This window comes from Brachycentrus maculatus, unplaced genomic scaffold (assembly GCF_059751285.1).
Source record: "Brachycentrus maculatus isolate JH-2025_06_01 unplaced genomic scaffold, ASM5975128v1 h1tg000049l, whole genome shotgun sequence".
Classification (NCBI taxonomy): Eukaryota; Metazoa; Arthropoda; class Insecta; order Trichoptera; family Brachycentridae; genus Brachycentrus; species Brachycentrus maculatus.
In genome coordinates this window covers 1,374,659-1,396,820 of record NW_028280803.1, presented here as the reverse complement: position 1 = coordinate 1,396,820, position 22,162 = coordinate 1,374,659, and the positions used below count along the sequence as shown (strand labels likewise).

Below are 22,162 nucleotides of genomic sequence, written 5' to 3'. Positions count from 1 at the left end.
GATCTTCTCAGCGAAATGTGTACTGACTTAAAATAAACAGATGTTCTCAGTAAGGAAATTCACCTTATACCAACCAACATAGAACAAATGAGTCTTATCAACATGAATGGGAATTTCGCACCAACATAGAACAGTGAATCTTCTCAACAAGAACAGAATTGTAGCAACATAGAACAAATGGATCTCATCAAGAACGGGAGTTTTGTACCAACTTTGAATAGCAAATCTTCTCAAGAAGAACGTAATTGTACCAACATAGAAAGAGTAAGAATCTTGAAAAGAATAGAATTTTTGCACCAATATGTGACTGATGAATCCTTTTAACAAGAACGAAAATTTTAAAACCAACATAGACTAGTGAATCTTTTCAACAAGAACAGAATTGTGCCAATATAAAATTAATGGATCTTAAGCAACAACAGAATTTTTGTATCAACATGAGACAAATGGATCTTTTCAACAAGAATAGAAATTTGGACATCAACATAGACCAGTGAATCTCTTCAACAATCACAAAATTATGCCAATATAGAACGAGTGGATCTCAACAAGAAGATAATTTTTGTAACAATATGCGGCAATGGATCTTTTCAACGCGAATGTAACTTTTAACATCAGCATAGACCAGTGAATCTCTTCAACAATTACAAAATTATACCGATATAGTACGAGTGGATCTCAACAAGAACAGATTTTTTTTATCAATATGCGGCAATGGATCTTTTCAACGAAAATGGAAATTTTAATAATAAACCAGTGAATCTCTTCAACAATTACAAAATTATGCCAATATAGAACAAGTGGATCTCAACAACACCGGCATTCTTGTATCAATATGCGCGGCAATGAATCTTTTCAACGAGAATGGAAATTTAAACATCAACATACACCAGTGAATCTCTTCAACAATTACAAAATTATGCCAATATTGAACATGTAGACCTCAACAAGAAGTGAATTTTTGTATCAACATGCGACCATGGATCTTTTCAAGGAGGATGGAAATTTTAACATCAACATAGACCAGGGAATCTCTTCAACAATTACAAAATTATGTCAATATAGAACGAGTGGATCTCAACAAGAAGAGAATTTTTGTATCAACATGCGACAATGGATTTTTCAACGAGAATGGAACATCAACCAGTGAATCTTTTCAAAAATTACATAATTTTACCAGCATAGAATGAGTGGATCTTAACAATTAAAGAAGTTTTATTCCAAACATGCGACAAATGAATTGTACCAATATAGAACAAGTACATGTTGACAAGAACACAATTATTGTATCAATGTGCAGCAATGGGAACTTAAATCAAGACAAATCAACGGAATCCGGAAGAACTTCTGGCAATGAAGATGGACGCCGAAAAAACTACATTTATATGATAAATACAAGAAGATGATGCTGATGCTGTATTTGCAAAGAAAAATTAATTTAAATTAATTAATTAATTAACAATTCAGGATTTCATGTATATAAAAATAACTGCAGTTATAAGAAGACTTCCTGACCACCCACTTCCCGGATATGCAATGCAGAAACCTCAAGATCATCTTAGTTATCTGTTGAAAAAATACCGTCTAAAAGATGTCCTTCAATTCCGAAATAATATTATTGTCTTAATTATTAAAATAATAAGCCTAATTCTAAAACGAAGACAAATTATAAAATATATTGAGTCGTGTAAACTGAGTGATTCAAGAAGATTCGACGGGAAGAAACCATAGACTGAAAACTAAAAGAGTTTATAAAAAAGTGCTAAATCGCAAGTGGATATGGAGCAGTTCTATCCGGGAAAATATTGGTTCCTTATTCGGCCGGATCAATCAGCCCAATCTTCTTCCATACTGCCCAATGATATATGTCTCACTCTTCACGTGAGTATATGTCTCATTCTCCACTTTAGACGAAAGCCATCTTTAACAACTGCAGGAAAAGCTCATAATTTCAAATCGCGGGGACTAAATTTTACATAAATCGATTAAAAGAAAAATATCAGTACACAAACTGATCCGCGTTAATATTAAAAAAAATAATTTAAAAAAAGTATTGACAAATTTGTGTCTTTCACTCAAGTTAATTTGTTTTTTTTTTTATGTTAACAATTTTTTTCCACGGGCACCGAACAGCGCACGGCCCTGGCTGTCGGCTAACGTAGTGAATTAATTCACAAATTCACCCGCACTAACCACCTTTAGTTAAGATTTTGCACTGTAAAATGTTTGTCAACCCTAATTAAAATTATAAAAGTATCGTCATCTGTACTAAAATTTAGTATATTTTCTTTTAATTATGGTGAGAAATTAATGATTGACGGAATTATGAGCTTTTACTATATACAGGAATATCTCGATTAGTCCATTTTATGCGTGAACTCTTAAAAATCCATGAATGGGATGTACCAGGTCATCTTATAAAGTGTATAAATAAAAATAATATTCATAATAATTGCTCTATCTTAATACATATCGCTCACTCCTTTCAAGAACGTCATAAATCAAAAATCGTCAATTTTCAGTTGTGCGTGTTTTCAGAATGCCCAGAAAATGTACTTTATCCCAGCAAAAGAGGCATATTTTTATCTTAATATTTACCCGCTACAGGGCAGAAAGTGTTGTTTTTGCATTTTGAAGAAAATGTATTTTTAAATTATTTTTTGAAATATACTAAATATTTTACAAATGGAGAAAAAACCTTCAGGTTTTACCTAAAAAGAACTGTTGCACAGTAAAAAGTTCAATAAGTAGCTTGATATTTATTTTTAATACATTGCATTCTAATTTTAAACTTTAAAAACGTTCTCCTGAAAAATCATGTTTTTTGATTTATGACGTTCTTGAAAGGAGTGAGCGATATGTAAGATATCAGCATTTTAATTACAATTATTTATTATTTTTAAAAAAATCCTATCAAATTGCGAAATCAGTTAATTGATAAGTTTTATTGAATTTAAGATTCATCTTGGCTGTGCTGGCATCATAAGTTGATATAAAACATAGATTTCATAGAAGTAACATGGGTGCATTGTATCAATAGTGGTATTATTTTTTTATTTCTGGACTAACCGAGATATTCCCGTAATACATTACTCATTATTTACTTTACTAGCTAGTTTAACAACATTATGTACTAACTGGCTATAAAATATTTTTGTAAATTAAGTATGTAACTAATCATCTAAGGTTTGCGAGGTCTGTCAGAGATCTTTATTTGGAGTTTTGTCTTAAAAAAACATGTTTTCGATGAAGTGATTTTTTTGCTTTGGAAAAGCTTGTTAATCAATATGTTTTTAATATGATAACATTCATTGTCATCCTCAACAATTACATTATTTTATAGAAGGATTATGTTTGGATTTTTTATTAGAATTTTTTTTATTGACTCATTTTCTTGGTATTTTTTGTCCGCCTCCATAGTGTAGTGGTAAGTGCGTTTGGCTACCGTGCTGGAGATTCCGGGTTCAATTCTCAAGGGGATTTAATTAAATATTCGTGATTTTCCCTCTCATATTTATTTAATATCACTCTGAACATATGAAGCGCAAGAATTGATCACTTAATCAATTAATTTTTAATGGCAATGTCAGAAATAATCACAGTCAGTATTGAAACTTGCAGAGACATCTTTTGGAAAGATTGAGACATACTAGGAAGAGACATCTCTTGGGATAATCATGGCATACTAAGATATATCAAATTTTGGTTTTTACCAATGGTTGGTTATTTTTAATTGGGGCATGCCGTATTAATACCAACCTGTTAGTTATAGGGCTAAAAATCAAATTCTCTCGGAATACTTACGGTATCAAAACGAAATATGTATACAAATAACACAAAAATCACAACTACAATAAAATAAGGAATAGTAATATCATATTTTGAATATTGAAAACTTTGTGGATCATAGTGATGTATTATTTTGAGAAATAAAAAGACTTTGTTTTTTGATCTACTCATATTTTTATTAACAACCAAATAGTTTTGGCAACAACCTGTTTCCCTCTTCAGGGTTTAAGTCATAAATTAAACCCTGAAGAGGGCAACAGGTTGTTGCCGAAACTAGTTGGTTGTTAGTAAAAATGTGAGTGGAACAAAAAACAAAGTCTTTTTATTTCTCAAAATAATATAATAGTAACATCATCCTATTTTTTTATTGTTTTTTTTATACCTAATTTGCAGCTTATGTGGACTGATATAAATATGTATACCACAATATTTTTTCACCAAGCACAATGCTATTTTATTTTGCTTTTTCTATAAGTCTCATGTTAAATGGAATAGATATAATGAAAAAAATGTATTCCAATTATTATGTAACCCTGATACATATTTAAACTAATCAATCAACACAGCTTGCCTTCAAAACCTGACAGAAGTGATACGATAGAGCCAATATCCTAAATATTATCAATTTTTACAATTTATTTTCTTAACTTAACCCGGTGTCCAAGTACTAACAAAAGAAAAAAATACACACACACGCAGACAAGATATTAACCCTATATTATATAAACATATATATATATATATATATATATATATATATATATATATATATATATATATATATATATATATATATATATATATATAATATATATATATATATATATATATATATATATATATATATATATATATATATATATATATATAAATATATATATATTTATTATTATTTTTTTAACTGTGAAATGAATTCATCCCATTTTTATTTTATCTTGTATAATAATACCACTTGATGCACATTTAAAATAAGAAAAGGCTGATTGACATATAAATATGAATATTTGGAATATTATTTTTTTATCGATTATTCTTATGAATATTATTATGAATTTAAATATAACTTTATAAATGTGTACTTCGTACAACATTCAATCCGACGTTCGTGATATCGACCCTTTTTACAGTATAATATTTTTAATACCAATTATTCAATAATAATTTTGTTTTAGTAAATCTTTATAAAATAAATGTACGCATGATCTTGAATAAAATAGTACGCTGTAGCAATCCAAGGATCACTCTAAAGTGTACTTTTTTCATCAATTGATTCAGCAGTCACTTTGTAGTAATATTTATCCATTTTTATTTTTATTTTGAACTTAAGATAATACCACTATTTCATGTGATTTATTGTATTGTATATATACAACATTTTGAGTGTGTCCAAATACTTGTTCACAAAATCTGGATTATCTTCAATTACAGGAGTTATTTTCATATTATTTTTTGACATCTCATCAAAGATGAAGAAGAATATGGAAGTCTGGGCATTTACGGGGCTGACGACCGTCATCGGCTGGTTTAAGTGGCCACTTTACACACGTGTAACATTCACCAATTCTACCCATTATTGACAACCACACTACTCAAATTCTTGGAAGTTCTATATATATGAACCCATTTAGAAACCTTGTTCTTGAATCACTAGAACTTCACTAGAGACATCTATTGGTGAGATGTAAAGAAGCTTTTTTATTAAGCAGAAACTCTTATATAAGAGTAATAAGAGTAACAAGAGTAATAAGAGTAACTCTTATATAAGAGTAATAAGAGTTTCTGCTTAATAAAAAAGCTTCTTTACATCTCACCAATAGATGTCTCTAGTGAAGTTCTAGTGATTCAAGAACAAGGTTTCTAAATGGGTTCATATATATAGAACTTCCAAGAATTTGAGTAGTGTGGTTGTCAATAATGGGTAGAATTGGTGAATGTTACACGTGTGTAAAGTGGCCACTTAAACCAGCCGATGACGGTCGTCAGCCCCGTAAATGCCCAGACTTCCATATTCTTCTTCATCTTTGATGAGATGTCAAAAAATAATATTGTATTGTATGTGTTTAGATTTATTTCGCATCATTATCTAACACCGTATGAGTATCCACCCTTTTATCCGAAAAATAAGAAACAGCTTCCCTGTAAATAGTGAAGGACATTGGTACCGTAAACCAAGCTAGGACACAGAATGCTGAGCCCTCTTCTAGAGGAACGGAAGGGGTTCTGTGAAGTCCGGCTTCTGTGGAGTTTTAGGTGGTTTCCTCCCAGCAATGAGCAAATACTGAGACGTCTGTGATTGGCTCACACTAGTTTATCCTTCCTGTTCCCAACACAGATTAAAATAAAACATGTTTTTAACTAGAAGATATAAAAATCCACTGATTGATCCATAAACCTTATACAAGCAAGGTAAATAATAAATGCAACTTCCTTCTAAAAACAAAACATCCCCTTCTCATACGTCAACGTCCCAAGGGCATCACTCTAAAATTTGTACTAAGCTTCACATACGGTGTTTGATAATGCAGAATGCATCAAAACACGCGTCGCAATGGCTTTTGAGAAATAGTGGTATTGACCAAGATTTATAATAAAATGTAATTATTTTTCCTTATCATGAATATTTTTTTATTAAAATTAAACACTTGAATATTCCACTTTAGTGAGTTATTGTACTCTTCTGGTACAAATTAAAGTTTTAATTTGTACCAGAAGATGAAAACATCTGTCGTTTTCGAAACTTGTCGTAAATAAAAATAAAACTCATTAAAGTGGTATATTCAAGTGTTTAATTTTAATAAAATAATCATGTCATTCCACAAAGTTAATGCCGAATCAATAAATATTATGAATATTTTTATTCTGATTAAATTTACTAAAGCAATCTTTATCTAACAATATTTTGCGGGGAAAAGGTCGATAAATATAAATAATAAGTCCGCCTCCGTAGTGTAATGGTCAGCACGCTCGGCTACCGTTCTGTAGGTCACGGGTTCGATTCCCGAGGGGGGTAAAATAAATGTGAGTGATTTTTTCACTGTTATATTTATTCAATACTACCCTGGACTGGTACCTGAAGCGGAGGGCTGATCACCTTTCCTTCATGCATAAACGATCAAGATAACACTGCGTTTATATGACGCAGTGCCCTATGCACCATTGGGGTGCGGATAAGGGTTTTAATAATATAATAATAATTTATTTAACAATTGAATTAAAAATCATTTATATTTTCTTGTATTACGCTATATGCAGCCGTGTGCGCAACCGAGATAAGCGTGTGCAGTGGAATTAAATAATTGCTTTTTCGATGAAAACAAAACTGTAATAAAATAAGACATCTTCGCAGTTAAAACCAATCTTACAATTGGATCAGGTGTGCTTGCCAGCTCTATGTTGGTCATTACTAATATTTGTATTTTTACCAAATTTTATCACTATATTATTTAAAGTCAATAAAAAGATAGTGGAAATTATCTGTTGTTAGTGCGAACAAGTTAACGTAAATGTTATAAGATTATTTTTCTTACTTGTAATATACGACGGTCATCCAAAAAGTGTTAGTAATAGTAGGAATATTTAAAAAAATCTAATATAGATGAATATTTTATTTGTAAAAAACATACCTCAAACTACTTCTCTACATAGTCACCTAGCAAATTTAAGCATTTTTCGTAATGTGTGACGAATTTTTGTATCCCACCATCATATTACTTGCTGCCTTTTTGTATTCAGATATGTAGTCACAGCTGCTTTCAGCTCTTTATCACTTTCAATGACTTCATGACCCGTGGAGAAACTATCAATGCCCATGTATATTGTGCACCAAAATTACGGCGGCCAATCCAAAATGATTGTCTGTTGTCTACTGGCGCCATTCTCCTCCACGACAATCCCAGGCCCCATACGGCTGGCAAAACACAATGTATGCAACAATCAAATGGAAAACATTCAACCATCCACCCTTGGATGACTTGAATGACCAATGTCCAGACTTGGCTCCTTCAGATTACCATCTGTTTACAAAACTCAAGGACTTACTAATTAAGTATTATAACTTTGTTTTAGAATCACTATAACTTAATTATAATGACTACTGGTTTCGAAGCTAATCGCTTCTTTTTCAAGACTGATTAGTTTTGAAAGAGAAGCGGTTAGCTTCGAAACCGGTAGTCATTATAATTATGTTAAAATAAAATATTTATAGTGATTTTAAAACAAAGTTTAAATTATAAAATGGAAAATCACAAAGTTATTGCTTCAAATATAAAGTTTACAAATAATCGTAATAAGACAAGTAAGTTTGTAGTGAATCTAACATATTGGACGGTGCGGGCGTGCGTGTGGTTGCAGGGCATGCGCGAGGTGTCGCCGGGCGCGGAGCGGCGCACCCGCAGCGCCAAGGGGGCGGGGGGCCCTCCTGCCCAGGGAGGGGGCCGCGGGGGGCGCCCCACGGAGGAGAGGGAGGCGCGCAAGGAAAGAAAAATGGGCAGAAAGAGGGTGAGTGACTCGTGATCTGGCATCGTTTAGCGGATTCAAAGGGATTGAAACATTTTCAATAGTAACAAAATATGTACACTTGGGTCTGTTTTTATGCGGATGTTTTTTATGCGATTTTCAAATGTAATGGAACTTATCCCTTATGTTTGAATTTTTTATTTTTATTCATTTAATATATTTACATTTTTATTTATAACATAATACATTTGAATCATTTATACATATGGAGAACTTTTATATTTCGATTCGCTGTGCCTCTCCATAAAAGAGTCTGTGCTTGGAAAGGGACTTACACTCGTGGTTTAATGTTATATAATAAAAGATATAATAGTTTTTTTTAATTTTTTTTTTTAAGATTTAAATGTATAGAGCTTTAATTTTTTTCTTCAGGATTTTTATATCATCAATTTTTTTATTTCTTTAGGGAGTTTATTGAAATGTTTGATTGCCAAATATTTGAAGTTTTGCTGAAATTGCTTGGTGTTGCATTTTGGAGTAGAAAAATCGTTTGAGAATCTCGATGATAAATTTTTTGTTAAATTTAAATAGTTGTCACCCTTTAGTATTTGAAAAACTGCGGTTTTTTTATAAATGGATTCTATATTTGGGACTTTAAATTTTTTAAATAATAATTTTGTTGGAAATATGTTTTTTTTTTCAAGATGACTTTAATCATGGTTTTCTGTACTATTTCACTGTATGTAGTTTAAGTTTTTTTTATGCAAATTCGCATAAAAAGATCAAAATTTTAGAGTTGTGAAGGTTACAACCGTTAAAGTGTGATTGTGTCACTGGCACAAAGTTAAGCTCAAATCTTACATTGTGTTTATGAGATACTTTATTAGAAAAAACAGAAGGACTTGTAATTTGGATTGATGATGTATCTTAAAAACAATTTTCCATATGTGGATATTTAATTAAGGAAAAAGCTCTTTTGTTTTTATTTTAATGATTTTTTTATAAATTTTTTTTTTATGCAATTTTTAATACATTCTATCGTATTGATTTGAAATTATGCAGTTTTTAAAAATAATGGAACCTATCCCCCAGTTTTGTATGTACTTCAAGTCTTTTTATGCGACTCCCCGTGGTACGTATCTATCGCATAAAAAGAGACCCAAGTGTATTTATTATTTTTATTAAGATTTTGATTACAACATTTTGAGTGTGTCCAAATACTTGTTCACAAAATCTGGATTATCTCCAATTACAGGAGTTATTTTCATATTATTTTTGACATCTCATCAAAGATGAAGAAGAATATGGAAGTCTGGGCATTTACGGGGCTTACGACCGTCATAGGCTGGTTTAAGTGATCACTTTACACACGTGTAACATTCACCAATTCTACCCATTATTGACAACCACACTACTCAAATTCTTGGAAGTTCTATATGTAAATCTCACCAATAGATGTCTCTAGTGAAGTTCTAGTGATTCATGAACAAGGTTTCTAAATTGGTTCATATATATAGAACTTCCAAGAATTTGAGTAGTGTGGTTGTCAATAATGGGTAGAATTGGTGAAGGTTACACGTGTGTAAAGTGATCACTCAAACCAGCCTATGACGGTCGTAAGCCCCGTAAATGCCCAGACTTCCATATTCTTCTTCATCTTTGATGAGATGTCAAAAATAATAAGATTTTGATTCAAATAAAAACCTGTAATTGGAATTTTAATTCAATTTAATTTTTATTATATTTTGTTATTTTTATAAATATTCTGTTGATTAAAAAAAAATAGATCTATAGGACAAGGCGTGTGATGTGATACTCTTAAATTAAAATTTATTAAAACTTTTACTGTGAAATATTTTTAAATAATTTTGCAAGCTCAAATTACGATTTTTTTTAGAATCCTTATAAATACTTTTGTTTAAAAAATAAATAAGTAAATATTTGTGTTTTTATTATTTGAAAAAATCTGTGTTTGATTTAAAATTAATACATAAATTAAAATGGAGTTCTACAAATTAAACGCCAAGTCAATAAACAATTCAATTTAACTATTTCTGTGAGCCTAAGCGGCTCATTATTAAAAATATATATTAAATTGTGGTGGGAGTGGGTTCGAACCTAGAAACTCTGACTCAAAAATCTGCGACACTTACCACGGGACCACAGCCCGCCACTTAAATTTATATTGATATCTCAACATAGATAACGAAGAAGTATGGGTATTTACACGGTTTATGACTTGTCATAAATGGTTTGAGTGATCACTCTATACACAAGTAACATTCCTACCCATGAAAAACTACCACACTACTCAAATTTCTTTTACGCGCGCGTTATGAAATGGAAAATTATAAAGTTAGTACTTCAAATATTAACTATGTATTTTCTGTGTTTAGGACAGAACAGATGAAGCGCTATTAGAACAGAAAAGGAGGCGAGAAGAACAGAAAGGTATGTTAATAGTAGAATGAATATATAACTGGAATATCTCCCAATTTAAACATTTTCATTTAAAAAACTAACTTATACCTTTTGAAAGTCAGAATTTAATCATTAACTATCCTCAAATAAATATACAGTCAAACCTCTATCTATCGTTCCTCGAATAATTGTTTTCCCGGATGTGTCGTTTATTTCTTCTACCCCAAATTGATTTCATACAAAAATAGATCGCATCGATCGTTTCTATCCACCATTTTACCGCATTCATCGTTTGAATTATGCTACAATGATTAAAGAAAACACTTGTTTTTTACCACTTGAGTTTTATTATAGACTACATGTTTCAGAAGTTAAACTTCCATCATTCAGGTCTGTATAATAACTATTATAATTTATATACAGACCTGAATGATGGAAGTTTAACTTCTGAAACATGTAGTCTATAATAAAACTCAAGTGGTAAAAAACAAGTGTTTTCTTTAATCATTGTAACATGTCTTACCACAAAGTTAATGCCGAAACAATAAATTAAATATGAATTATGCTACATATTTGAAATAAGTTGTCTTTTTTTTTTTACATTCTTTTAAATTTTCTCAATTTTGTTACATTCAACGACAATATTCCTATGTGTGGGATACAGACTATGGAAAGCTTGTGTGATGGATACAGCAGAAGAGGTCTGAAGATCTTTGGGTTCTGTTCAACTTCGTATTTTTTTTGTTTAACAAATACATTTATTAACATTTAAAACTTGTATTCTTAAAATTTCAACTCACCAATGGTTATGCAGATTGGGAGGACGGTATTTTTACTCAATCGTATGTCCTTGTGTATTGACTTCTTTATCCCGCATTCATAGTTTATTTCACTAGGTCCCTTTAAAAACGATAGATAGAGGTTTCACTGTATTTCAAAGGCAAATAATAAAAAATCTGGATAAAAAATTGTAATTTACATTTGTTTATTTCAAAAAACCCGTTTATGTTGTAGGTCATCAGAATGGCGATCAGGAAGAGCATCACATGGAAAAACATCATCACAAAAGGGTAAAATAAAATACAACTTGAAATGCCCGATTTATATTATATCTACGTTACACTTGTCCTAAAAATCGTTTTTATTTGTAGGATAAATCCCCGTACAGAGACAGATCTCACGAACGCCAAGAAACACGAGATAAACAATATCCTTTTCAATACTAAATTTTATTTCGTTCCATTATGAACGGGTATACCACAAATTTTTGTCCACCTCCGTAGTGTAATGGTCAGCACGCTCGGCTACCATTCTGGAGGTCCCAGGTTCGATTCCCAAGGGGGGTAAAATAAATATAAGTGATATTTTCACTGTCATATTTATTTAATATTACCCTGGACTGGTACCTGAAGCGGAGGGCTGATCACCTTTCCTTCATGTGTAAACGATCAAGATAACACTGCGTTTATATGACGCAGTGCCCTATGCACCATTGGGGTGCGGATAAGGGTTTTATTATTATTATTATACCACAAATTGTTGACATTCATAAAATTCTAATAACTTTTACATAATTTGTATAGATATTTTAGGTTTTAAGAATCTATTTTACTATGGATCTCTTGGGAGAGTGAAAGAGATAGAATGTGCTGCGTGAATGAAGAATATAGGCGAAAGATACTAGCAACTGCCACTGTTTGCGTAATGATGTGCTTTATAATTGTAAAGGCGGAGACTGACCGGAGCATTTCGTCATAACGTAACACGTTACGATGCGAGCATTCAGGCAGTCAGTACACCGAGCCGAACGCTCCATCCATAGTTTCGGATGCTCGCCGCGAGCGATGTTACGATGTTATGTTACGACGAAATGCTCCGGTCGGTCTCCACCTTAATCCGTTATATCTTGTTTCATCAAAAAACATTTTTTCACACAGTAACATATATGCATATCTCTTATCTCTTACCCCTCATTACTCTTCGCTCATCCCTAAGGATTTCAGCTCCCCGGAAGACTGCTGATTACCATTCATCAAATGTATTCAGTGGAACTTTGGGATGTGCCGCCACCTGTTCCTCTTGGGATATCGACTGCCAGCTATCTCTCTACCTTTTCAGGGGTCTGCCTGTGGGCCTATGTCTTTCGGGGTTTCCTTGAAGGGTAATACATACGTGGATGTCTGCCTTCTTACACTGACTTTTTCGTCTTCTGTTTACATACTCGTCTCGGTATCGCCTCTGTTGTCATCCCCACCTCACAATATCTTCCGTTTTACTAACTAACTAACTAACCATCACGCCGCTTCCCCGTAGGGGTAGACAGAGAGAATCGAACGCCACACCACTCAGTCTTTGCTAACATTCTTTGCCTCTTCCACATTCATCCATCTCCTCATACATACCCGATGATTATTACGACTCCTAACCTGACCACTTTCAAGTATTTGGCATACCTGATCATGCCATGTTTTTCTCGGTCTTCCTCTGCTTCTTTTCCCGCTAACATTCGCCTCATAAATTTGTTTTACCGTTCTTTCCTCACTCATTCGTTCCACATGTCCAAACCATCTCAACACACTTTTCTTAATTTTATCGATAATGCTTATCTCAGCCTTGCATTTTTTCCTTATTTCATCATTCGAACATCTATAAAACATCGTTTTGCCACACATTCGTGCGAGGGATCGCATTTCGACTGCATTCAGTCTGCTTTCATCCTTCTTTTGCCAACTCCATGCTTCGCTTCCATACATAAGGGTTAGAACCAGAACGCCGTTGTGTACTGGCAGTTTAGTTTTACACATGCTCCGAATATCAAAGTTTCTTATGCGGTTTCGCAATATGTTATTTATGGGGAGTTCTCATATCAGACGTTCAAAGTCGAGATTTTGTTCTAGAAGTATCTGCCCTTGCCTCGATTCCATAAGTGGCTATTGGTCAAACATGTGTTTTATACATGTTCATTTTACTCTCAATTCTCATGTGTTTGTTCCTCCACACTGAATTTCTGAGGCATCCGGATAAAGCTGCAGCCTTATTGACTCTCACCATAGAGATATTTATTTTTATCATTACTATTATATATTTGCAAGTTTTCCTTAACTCCTTTGCACTAGAAGGACCAATGACAACAAACTCAGGAGGTGATGGAAGATTGGACCACAAAATTAAATCTAAATCAATTGAAATAACTATCAAGACATTCGTTTAAACTTCGTTGACAAAGCATCAAATCTTGTGAATTTTTATACTATACCCTCGATGAATTTTTATTTTTCTCAATTTTTTTTATGTATCCCTTCCCCTTGACTAAATATATAAATTTTGTGAAAATTCTCTTTAAAGCAATAAACTATTTAAGAATCCGAAGTGTTTTATTTTTCATGTTATACTTATAAGCCAATCAGACACCTTGCCTCAAAAGAGATCTATCTCCATTTATTGTTTTATGTATTAATTTTAAATCAAACACAGATTTTTTGAGTCTACTAAGTTGTATTTTATTAACAAAAAACACATAAAAAATTATATTGTGACAATTGTTTCGCCTTCGCGAAACAATTGTCACAATATAATTTTTTATGTGTTTTTTGTTAATAAAATACAACTTAGTAGACTCAAAAAATCTGTGTTTGATTTCAAATTAATACATAAACGCCAAGTCAATAAATAAATCCATTTATTGTTATTTTTGAGGAATTAATAGAGATTATTATAAAAATATTAAGATCAGTGGAGATGTATATTCTTCAATTCTGAATACCTATCTGTTGGAGCAATCAATGTCTGGAGTTAGATCTTGCAAACACCAAGTGATTTCTCTTGTAGCACTGTGCTTGTGGCGTAGGTTTGCTTTTTTTCTCGATTTGTCCAGACTTGTCACTGTTATTTACCAGCTAAGCGGAGAACAGTATGTATTCTGTCACCCGTAGGCGGTGCTTTATTTTCAAACTCCGAAAATCACCAATGAGATTTTTAAAACATCACAAACGCACTTATTCTTATAATTGATGGTTTTGTTATCTCTCCACATATTTTAGTTTACATAATTATGTAAGTTTTGACACAGCACTGAAAAATAACATTAATTTAAAAGAGTTCCATCCTGGATTCTGATTTTGGAACAAAGTGACAGTATTTTGACAAAATTTTAATATTTCTGTATTTTTTTACATCGATTCATATTTCAAGATATCGCTCACTCCTTTCAAGAACGTCATAAATCAAAAATTGTCAATTTTAAGTTGTGCGTGTTTTCGGAATGCCCAGAAAATGTACTATATTCCAGCAAAAGCGGCATATTTTAAACTTAATATTTACCCGCTACAGGGCAGAAAGTGTTGTTTTTGCATTTTGAAGAAAATGTATTGTTTAATAATTTTTTTAAACATACTAAATATTTTTCAAATGTAGAAAAAACCTCCAGGTTTTACCCAAAAAGATCTGTTGCACGGTGAAAAGTTCAATAAGTGGCTTGATATTTATTTTTAATACATCGTATTATATTTTTAAACTTTAAAAACGTTCTCCTGAAAAATCAAGTTTTTTGATTTATGACGTTCTTGAAAGGAGTGAGCGATATGTGTAATAATAATGAAAATAATTTATTATTATTGTAATCACTGAATACCTCTTGTCCTTATGATTTTAAGGCACATGTCAAATTAAAGTATACCTACACATTATAATGAAGTGAATTTACCATTATTTAATGTAGATTGAAAAAGTAAAGTAAATTATTTTGGAATTTTTCGGAATTTTTGGAAATAGACTAGAATGGCGAAGGAGATGCCATCTGTTGCTGCAAACCAATCCGCAGGATTGAGACCAGAGAGAGATTGTAAGAGTTTTCCATGGTGGGTATATTTTGAAACAAGGAAACAAGGATGTGTGTATCCACACACATCGCTTACTCCTTTCAACAATATCATATATCAAAAATTGTCAATTTTCAGTTGTGTATGTTTTCGGAATGCCCAGAAAATGTACTATATCCCAGCAAAAGCGGCATATTTTTAACTTAATATTTATCCGCTACAGGGCAGAAAGTGTTGTTTTTGCATTTTGAAAAAAAGGTATGTATTGTTTAATTAATTTTATAAAATATACTAAATATTTTTCAAATCCTTCAGGTTTTACCTAAAAAGTGACTTGATATTTATTTTTAATACATTTTATTGTTACGGTACAATAATTCTAGCAACATGAACTATGACCCCAAGCGCCCGCTAGGGGCAGGGCGGGGTGTACGCGGGGAATGTTTACGTTATCCCTTATGAGATTGAGGCAGGGAAGACTGCACGCACTTGTCATTGTACTGTCATGGCGACCTGTTGAATAAACCGATTGCATCCTAATTACGAGTTATTATTACCTATACCCGAGCCCCGTAATATTATTATATTTTTAAACATAAAAAATCTGAAAAATCTTTTGTAGTTTTTTGATATATGACATTGTTGAAAGGAGTGAGCGACAAGTTATCCTTTCTTTTTTTAATGTAGTCTTTTGGGCATAAACTATAAATTGTCCTCCAGGATTGGTACATTTTGCAGTCGGTGGAATTATAGCTGCCATATAATACCTCCGACTAATCGGCTCTAGATATGGATGGTTAAGCAAACGGATTGGTAGAATTAGTAATCCCATAAGCATCGCTTTCATAATAATAGCCAATTGTATTGCGCAGTTTTTGTGAAAAATATCCTCAAGGGCGCCTTACAATTTATTGTCTGTCGTCTCAAAGGTTTCATCCTCACTTACTTTAAATCTGAATCGGAACCCAGGAACGTTTCTCCAATCTGCTCATTACATACTTAAAAATCGGTATTTTTTTTTTCGAGGTCAAGGGATCTTGGATCCCTTGTCACTGCGACCATATTAGGTCTATTGTGACCTCCCTCTGTATCACAGCTCACTCCCAAGACCTATGTGTGTCATGTAACTCATGACCTGTCTTGGTGGTAGGAGCTTCACCTTTTCAGAGTCCAGTAGAGGTCCTCCAAGGATGTGACTTCGTTTGCGAGCGAGTGCGTTGGTTGGTTGAGTTACAATTATAGAGAATGTGGATTGGCGTTTCGTTATCCTTCATACAAAATCTGCATACTGGGGAGTCATGCAATTTTTGTCATGTGTTTCCTCAGTCTGCTGTGTCCTGTCAAGGTCCTGGTTAGGATCCTTATTTGTTTTTTGCTAAACTTTAGAGCTTCTGTGGTGAATTTACGCAAGTACCCCATGATCAGTTCCTTTGCGTGTTTCATCCCTGAGCTGTTGGACCAGATCTCTTGGCTCATGTCCATGGCCCAGTTTTTTAGACTAAACTTGATAGTGCTTGAGAGTGTCAGTCCGCATATGGGCTCAGGGCCCATTGGTGGCCTATCCAGCACCAGTTCTTGCAAGTTTATCGGCAGCCTTGTTGTCCATGACACCACAATGCCCGGGCACCCAAACCAGCCTTACCGCGTTTCTCTCGCTCAAGCGGTTTAGAGCCTCTATGCATTCATAGGTGAGTTTAGATCTTATCTCAACGGAGCTTAGGGCCTTAAGTGCCGCCCGGTTGTCCGAGAGGATGTAGATCTATTTGTTATAGTATGATCGGTATAGGTTCATGTGGGCGCACTCCATGATTGCGCTCATTTCAGCCTGAAAAACAGTGGCGGCATATTCTTCCAGACAAGTTGCTCAGTTTGGGGTGGACGCCAAAGATTCCAGAGCATGCCCGACCGTCTTTTTTCTATCCATCCGAATATCATACGATGTCTCCACTTCGAAAGGTGTAGGGATCATTCTCTCGCCATGTCTCCCTTCCGAGTATGTCAGTTGTGTAGTGTTTATCAAAGCTGTAAGCCATATTCATGGCATCTGATGGCATATCCATGATGGGAGCTTTGTGTAGATCTGAGTGTAATCCTTTTATTACACTGGAGCGCCAGTTTCTCTTGCCACCCGTTCCCACCCGTAGCAATGCCATGCGAGCCTCCATTTGCATGTGTATGTGTAAGGGGCTCAGGCTCAACATCGGCTCCAGGCATTTGTGGGTGTAAAAGACATTGCACCCGTTGTGAGTAGACATGCAAGACTCTTAATCTTGTTCAGGGCATTTATGCATGTCTTCTGCTCAGTTTTCTTGTGCCATACAACACAGCAATAGGTGATTATTGGTCTAACCATGGCTGTGTAGAGCCAGAGGGCTTGCCTTGGTTGAAGGCCCTATTTCAACCCATCTATCCGAAAGCTTGTACCTAGACCAATTTTCGTTTTCTTGGCGATTTGCTCCAGGTGGGGGTTCCACGTCAGCCTATGATCCAGAATTATACCTAGATACTTGGCTTCTTTGGAAAATGTTATAATTTTCCCAAAGAGAGCCGGTGCTTTGAGTTCATCCAGCTTCATTTTATCGGTAAAGGGGACTACAACAGTTTTGTTGGCGTTCACTGAGAGACCGTAGTCTTTACACCAGTTTTCCGACAATTTTAGGGCCTTTTGCATTTGGCTGGATACGGTGCCTTGAAATTTCCCTACAACCGTAATCACCAGATCATTCGCATAGCCTTGTGTGTTAAAGAAGGCATTGTTCAACTTCCACAAAAGGCTGTCGACTACGATTGACCATAACAGAGGTGACAATACCCCTCCTTGTGGGCATCCTCTCGCTATTCGAACAGCTAAAGTTTTGTCTAAGAGTGTCGTCTTGACAATTCTATTTGAAAGCATCGCCTCGATCCAGTTAAGCATCGTTTGGTCGATGTTCCTTTTAGTCATGCTTTTAAGTATGACTTCCGTTGAGGTATTATCAAAAGCTCCCTCAATATCTAAGAATAGGGCAATTTCTTTGTCTTCTATGGCTTTCTCCAGTCTGTCTGTTAACCTGTCTGGGTGTGAGTTTCTCCGGACAAAACTGTATCTGAGGAGTGAATTTGTTTTTGTTTTTTTTTTTTACTTTTAAATTTTTATATTATAGTCGATGCTATAAGCAACATGTTTTCTTGAATAAACAAAGATATTTACCCCAGTAAACATGATTTATATCAAAATTATCGAAATATCGTTAAATCATGTTTTTAACATGTTTTGATATAAATCGTGTCATAAATCATATTTTGTATCGGCCGTACATGTACGTCCAAACTCCTTTGAGAAAAGTTTGGTATGGCCGTACATGTACGGCCATACTCCCGGACAGGTTAATTCAGCAGAGCGGATTCCGTAGACTTACCTGTTTGGTAGGTGTATTGTCTAACATGTAGGGGTTTTATCTTGAGATATTTTTCCCTTATGTATAGGTTTAGCACTTTCTCCATTGCCTTGAGTAGGAAGGAGGTAAGGCTAATTGGCATGTAGGATTTAGGCTGTGACCTATATTTGTCCCCAGCTTTGGGTATGTACGTTACCCCAACCCTAGTCCAGTCGTATTGTATATATCCCCACGCAAAGCTTGCTCTGAAGATTTTGATTATTCAGTAATGTACCAGTGTACGATACTTTTTTCCCCTTGCTGCAGTAAGGCAGGGAAAATGCCATCTTCCCCTCCAGATTTGTATGGTTGAAAGCTATTCATAGCCCATAAAACCTGATTGGGTCTGAAAATCTCCGACGCTCTCCTCCAGTCCACAATGTCTGGTTTGGACTTTTTTGTAGTTTGAGCATGTAGATTGTCAGATTCAGGGGTGGTATCTGAGCCTGGGAAGTGAACCTGTGCCATTAGCCTCAGGGTCTCTTCTTTGCTCTCGGTAAAGGTCCCATCAGGTTTCTTTAGTAGACCGAGATAGGACTGAGGCGCTTTTGGGGATTCTCTCCTTAGGGAATTTAATTTTTCATTCCACCAAGGTACCTTGCGGTTTGTCTTGGTAGTTTTTAGGGGACAATTGTCAATATATGCATTTATAATGCTTGAATTGAGATCCCCTACTGCTGATTCAATCTGTTCGACTGATCTAACAGTTTTTGTTACATTTATTATGTTTTCCTCTAACTGGTGCCTGTAGCCGTCCCAGTGAGTGGCCTGGGGGTTCTGGTAAGTTTCAATTTCTCTTTCCTTATTAGAAAGAACATTGAATCTGATGTATCTGTGGACTGACATAGTTTTACCCCCACTGACACACCAGTCTCGTCTGCGGTCTATTAGTGACTCCGCACGGATAGTAATATCTAATACCTCTTCTCACACTTTTGTGACAAAGGCACATATGCTTAACCTGTCCGGGAGTATGGCCGTACATGTACGGCCATACCAAACTTTTCTCAAAGGAGTTTGGACGTACATGTACGGCCGATACAAAATATGATTTATGACACGATTTATATCAAAACATGTTAAAAACATGATTTATCGATATTTCGATAATTTTGATATAAATCATGTTTACTGGGGTAAATATCTTTGTTTATTCAAGAAAACATGTTGCTTATAGCATCGACTATAATATAAAAGTTTAAAAGTAAAAAAAAAAACAAAAACAAATTCACTCCTCAGATACAGTTTTGTCCGGAGAAACTCACACCCAGACAGGTTAAATACATGTCATGAAGACAGCTTGATAAAGCTCATTAGATTTTAAATTTTCATATTATTTTTAATTATAAAAAAGCTTTAAGTGTCAGCCTAAAAGTTAGTACTAATCAATTAAAAATATATATATATATATATATATTAGCAGCCATATTGTAGAAGCAAGACACCAAACCCGGACATTTTGACATGAACACATTGTTGTTCGGCGAATTTTCATTAACCCTGACCCTAACAGCTAGCAAACTAAACACAAGTAACCGTAAACCCAATTCCGATCTTTTTTTTGTGCTTTACCAAAAGTAAGCATAGAAGGCTTATAAGCGTCTCCTATACCAACAGTATATAAAAAATGCTTTTAAGCGTTTCCCGCAAACAATGTGTTAACAATCGAAAAACATATTTTCTTGTTTATGGGGTCCAAAAAAACCCCACTTGATGTAAAAAATTTATTCAGTAAGATACCACTACTCAGTAATTTTCTGGGTTGATAATACACAGCTTTAACCCAATCCCAGCGGGAACTATCAGTTGTAATTTGTATGAGAGAACTGTGAGCAAAGGGCTGTTCCTTTAATAGAGGACTTGTTTGCTACAATGAAGGAACAGCCCTGGCAATAGGCATAGATTTAAATATACTTTTTATTCTTGTTATGTATTATATAGAATGATGTGGTCGGTACAGTGTGGGCGCACCGACTGCGCTCCGCTCGCCCGGAGGGGAAGGTGGGGAGCGGGGAGCGCGGTCACCCGCAGGGGAGGCCCGTAAAAATGAAACATACCGTTACGGCAGCGTAACGGTACTTAAATACCATCAGATAGGATTGTAAGTTTCATACCGTGCCGGAGACTAGGTGACCTTATTCTTTGAATAAATCAGTGTGAAAACCAACTCGGATCTTTCATTTACTGGCCTTTTAGCTCCTTCGCCTCAAGACTTCACCCGCTGGACTTCGCCTAACTCGCCATCTCACTGTACCAACAACAGACCGTTGGAAAGCTCTTTTCTGAGCTAGTGAGTAGGCTTAGACATTTGAGTCAGTGCGATCTCCCCGTGATTCCTGCTTCCCATACTTCAGTCTGGTATCCAAGTATGATACCAAGTCGGAGGCCCTTTTCAGGGCCAGTGGATATTGTTCGGCTTCCTTGAGACCGACCGGGCTGGGCTACGGAGAGCTGCTAACCGCTTACAACGGTAAAGCTTAGCTGTGGTAGACACGACGGGCCCCGATCGGCAAATCTCGGGTAACGCGTCCGTTACAATTTGAATTGAAATACAGAAATTAATTTTTTTTTAAACTTTTTTGTTTTTTTATTTTTTGTTTTTGTTTTAGTAAAACAAGTATGTAGTGTATAACACGAAAACAACAATTGATTATTTATTTTCCATTGATATTTTACATAACAATTCCCAATGTGAAGTCCAGGTTTACTTTGGCATGTTTTTTAGTACAATAGTGTTTCTTTTTTTCTACTCTGAATTTTTCCATTAGAATATACCGCACAGTCGTTCTTAGATCCAGAACATAAAATGTGCAATTTATTTATAAGCCCTTCTGTACGCAGAGTAGCAGACTGTCGTCTAAATCGAGGACCTACTAATTGTACGATCAATAATTTTTTACATTTTGACATCTCAACAAAGATAAAGAAGAATATGGAAGTCTGGGTATCCTTTGAACGATTTATGATATAAGTATAAGTTCCAGAAATTTTAATATAGTGGATGTCAATCATGGGTAGAATGGTGAATGTTACACATGTGTAATGTGATTACTTAACCAGCCTATGACAAGCATAAACCCTTTTAATAACCAGACTTCCATATTCTTCTTCATCTATGATGAAATGTCAAATATTTTTTATGGTTTAGGGGACAAATTCAAAGCAGCACCATTTTTTAAATATTTTTTTCTTTTATGTATTACACAAAAATTAATGAAAGCTGGGGGGGGGGGGCGTTGAAGAAACATTTGTCCTAGTTGCCAA

General features: G+C 34.4%; 1 protein-coding gene across 1 annotated transcript in view; it reads left to right on the top strand.

Moving 5' to 3' along the window:
• tho2 (THO complex subunit 2-like protein) overlaps positions 1-14,030 on the top strand; it is a 46,345-nt gene extending 32,315 nt beyond the window's left edge. The window contains exons 24-28 of the mRNA XM_088277694.1: positions 8,140-8,286; positions 10,641-10,695; positions 11,680-11,735; positions 11,817-11,872; positions 13,779-14,030. Coding sequence (XP_088133820.1) covers positions 8,140-8,286; positions 10,641-10,695; positions 11,680-11,735; positions 11,817-11,872; positions 13,779-13,812 — 348 coding nt within the window. The 3' untranslated portion in view covers positions 13,813-14,030. The remainder of the gene's footprint in view (positions 1-8,139; positions 8,287-10,640; positions 10,696-11,679; positions 11,736-11,816; positions 11,873-13,778) is intronic.
• Positions 14,031-22,162: the final 8,132 nt, after the last annotated feature.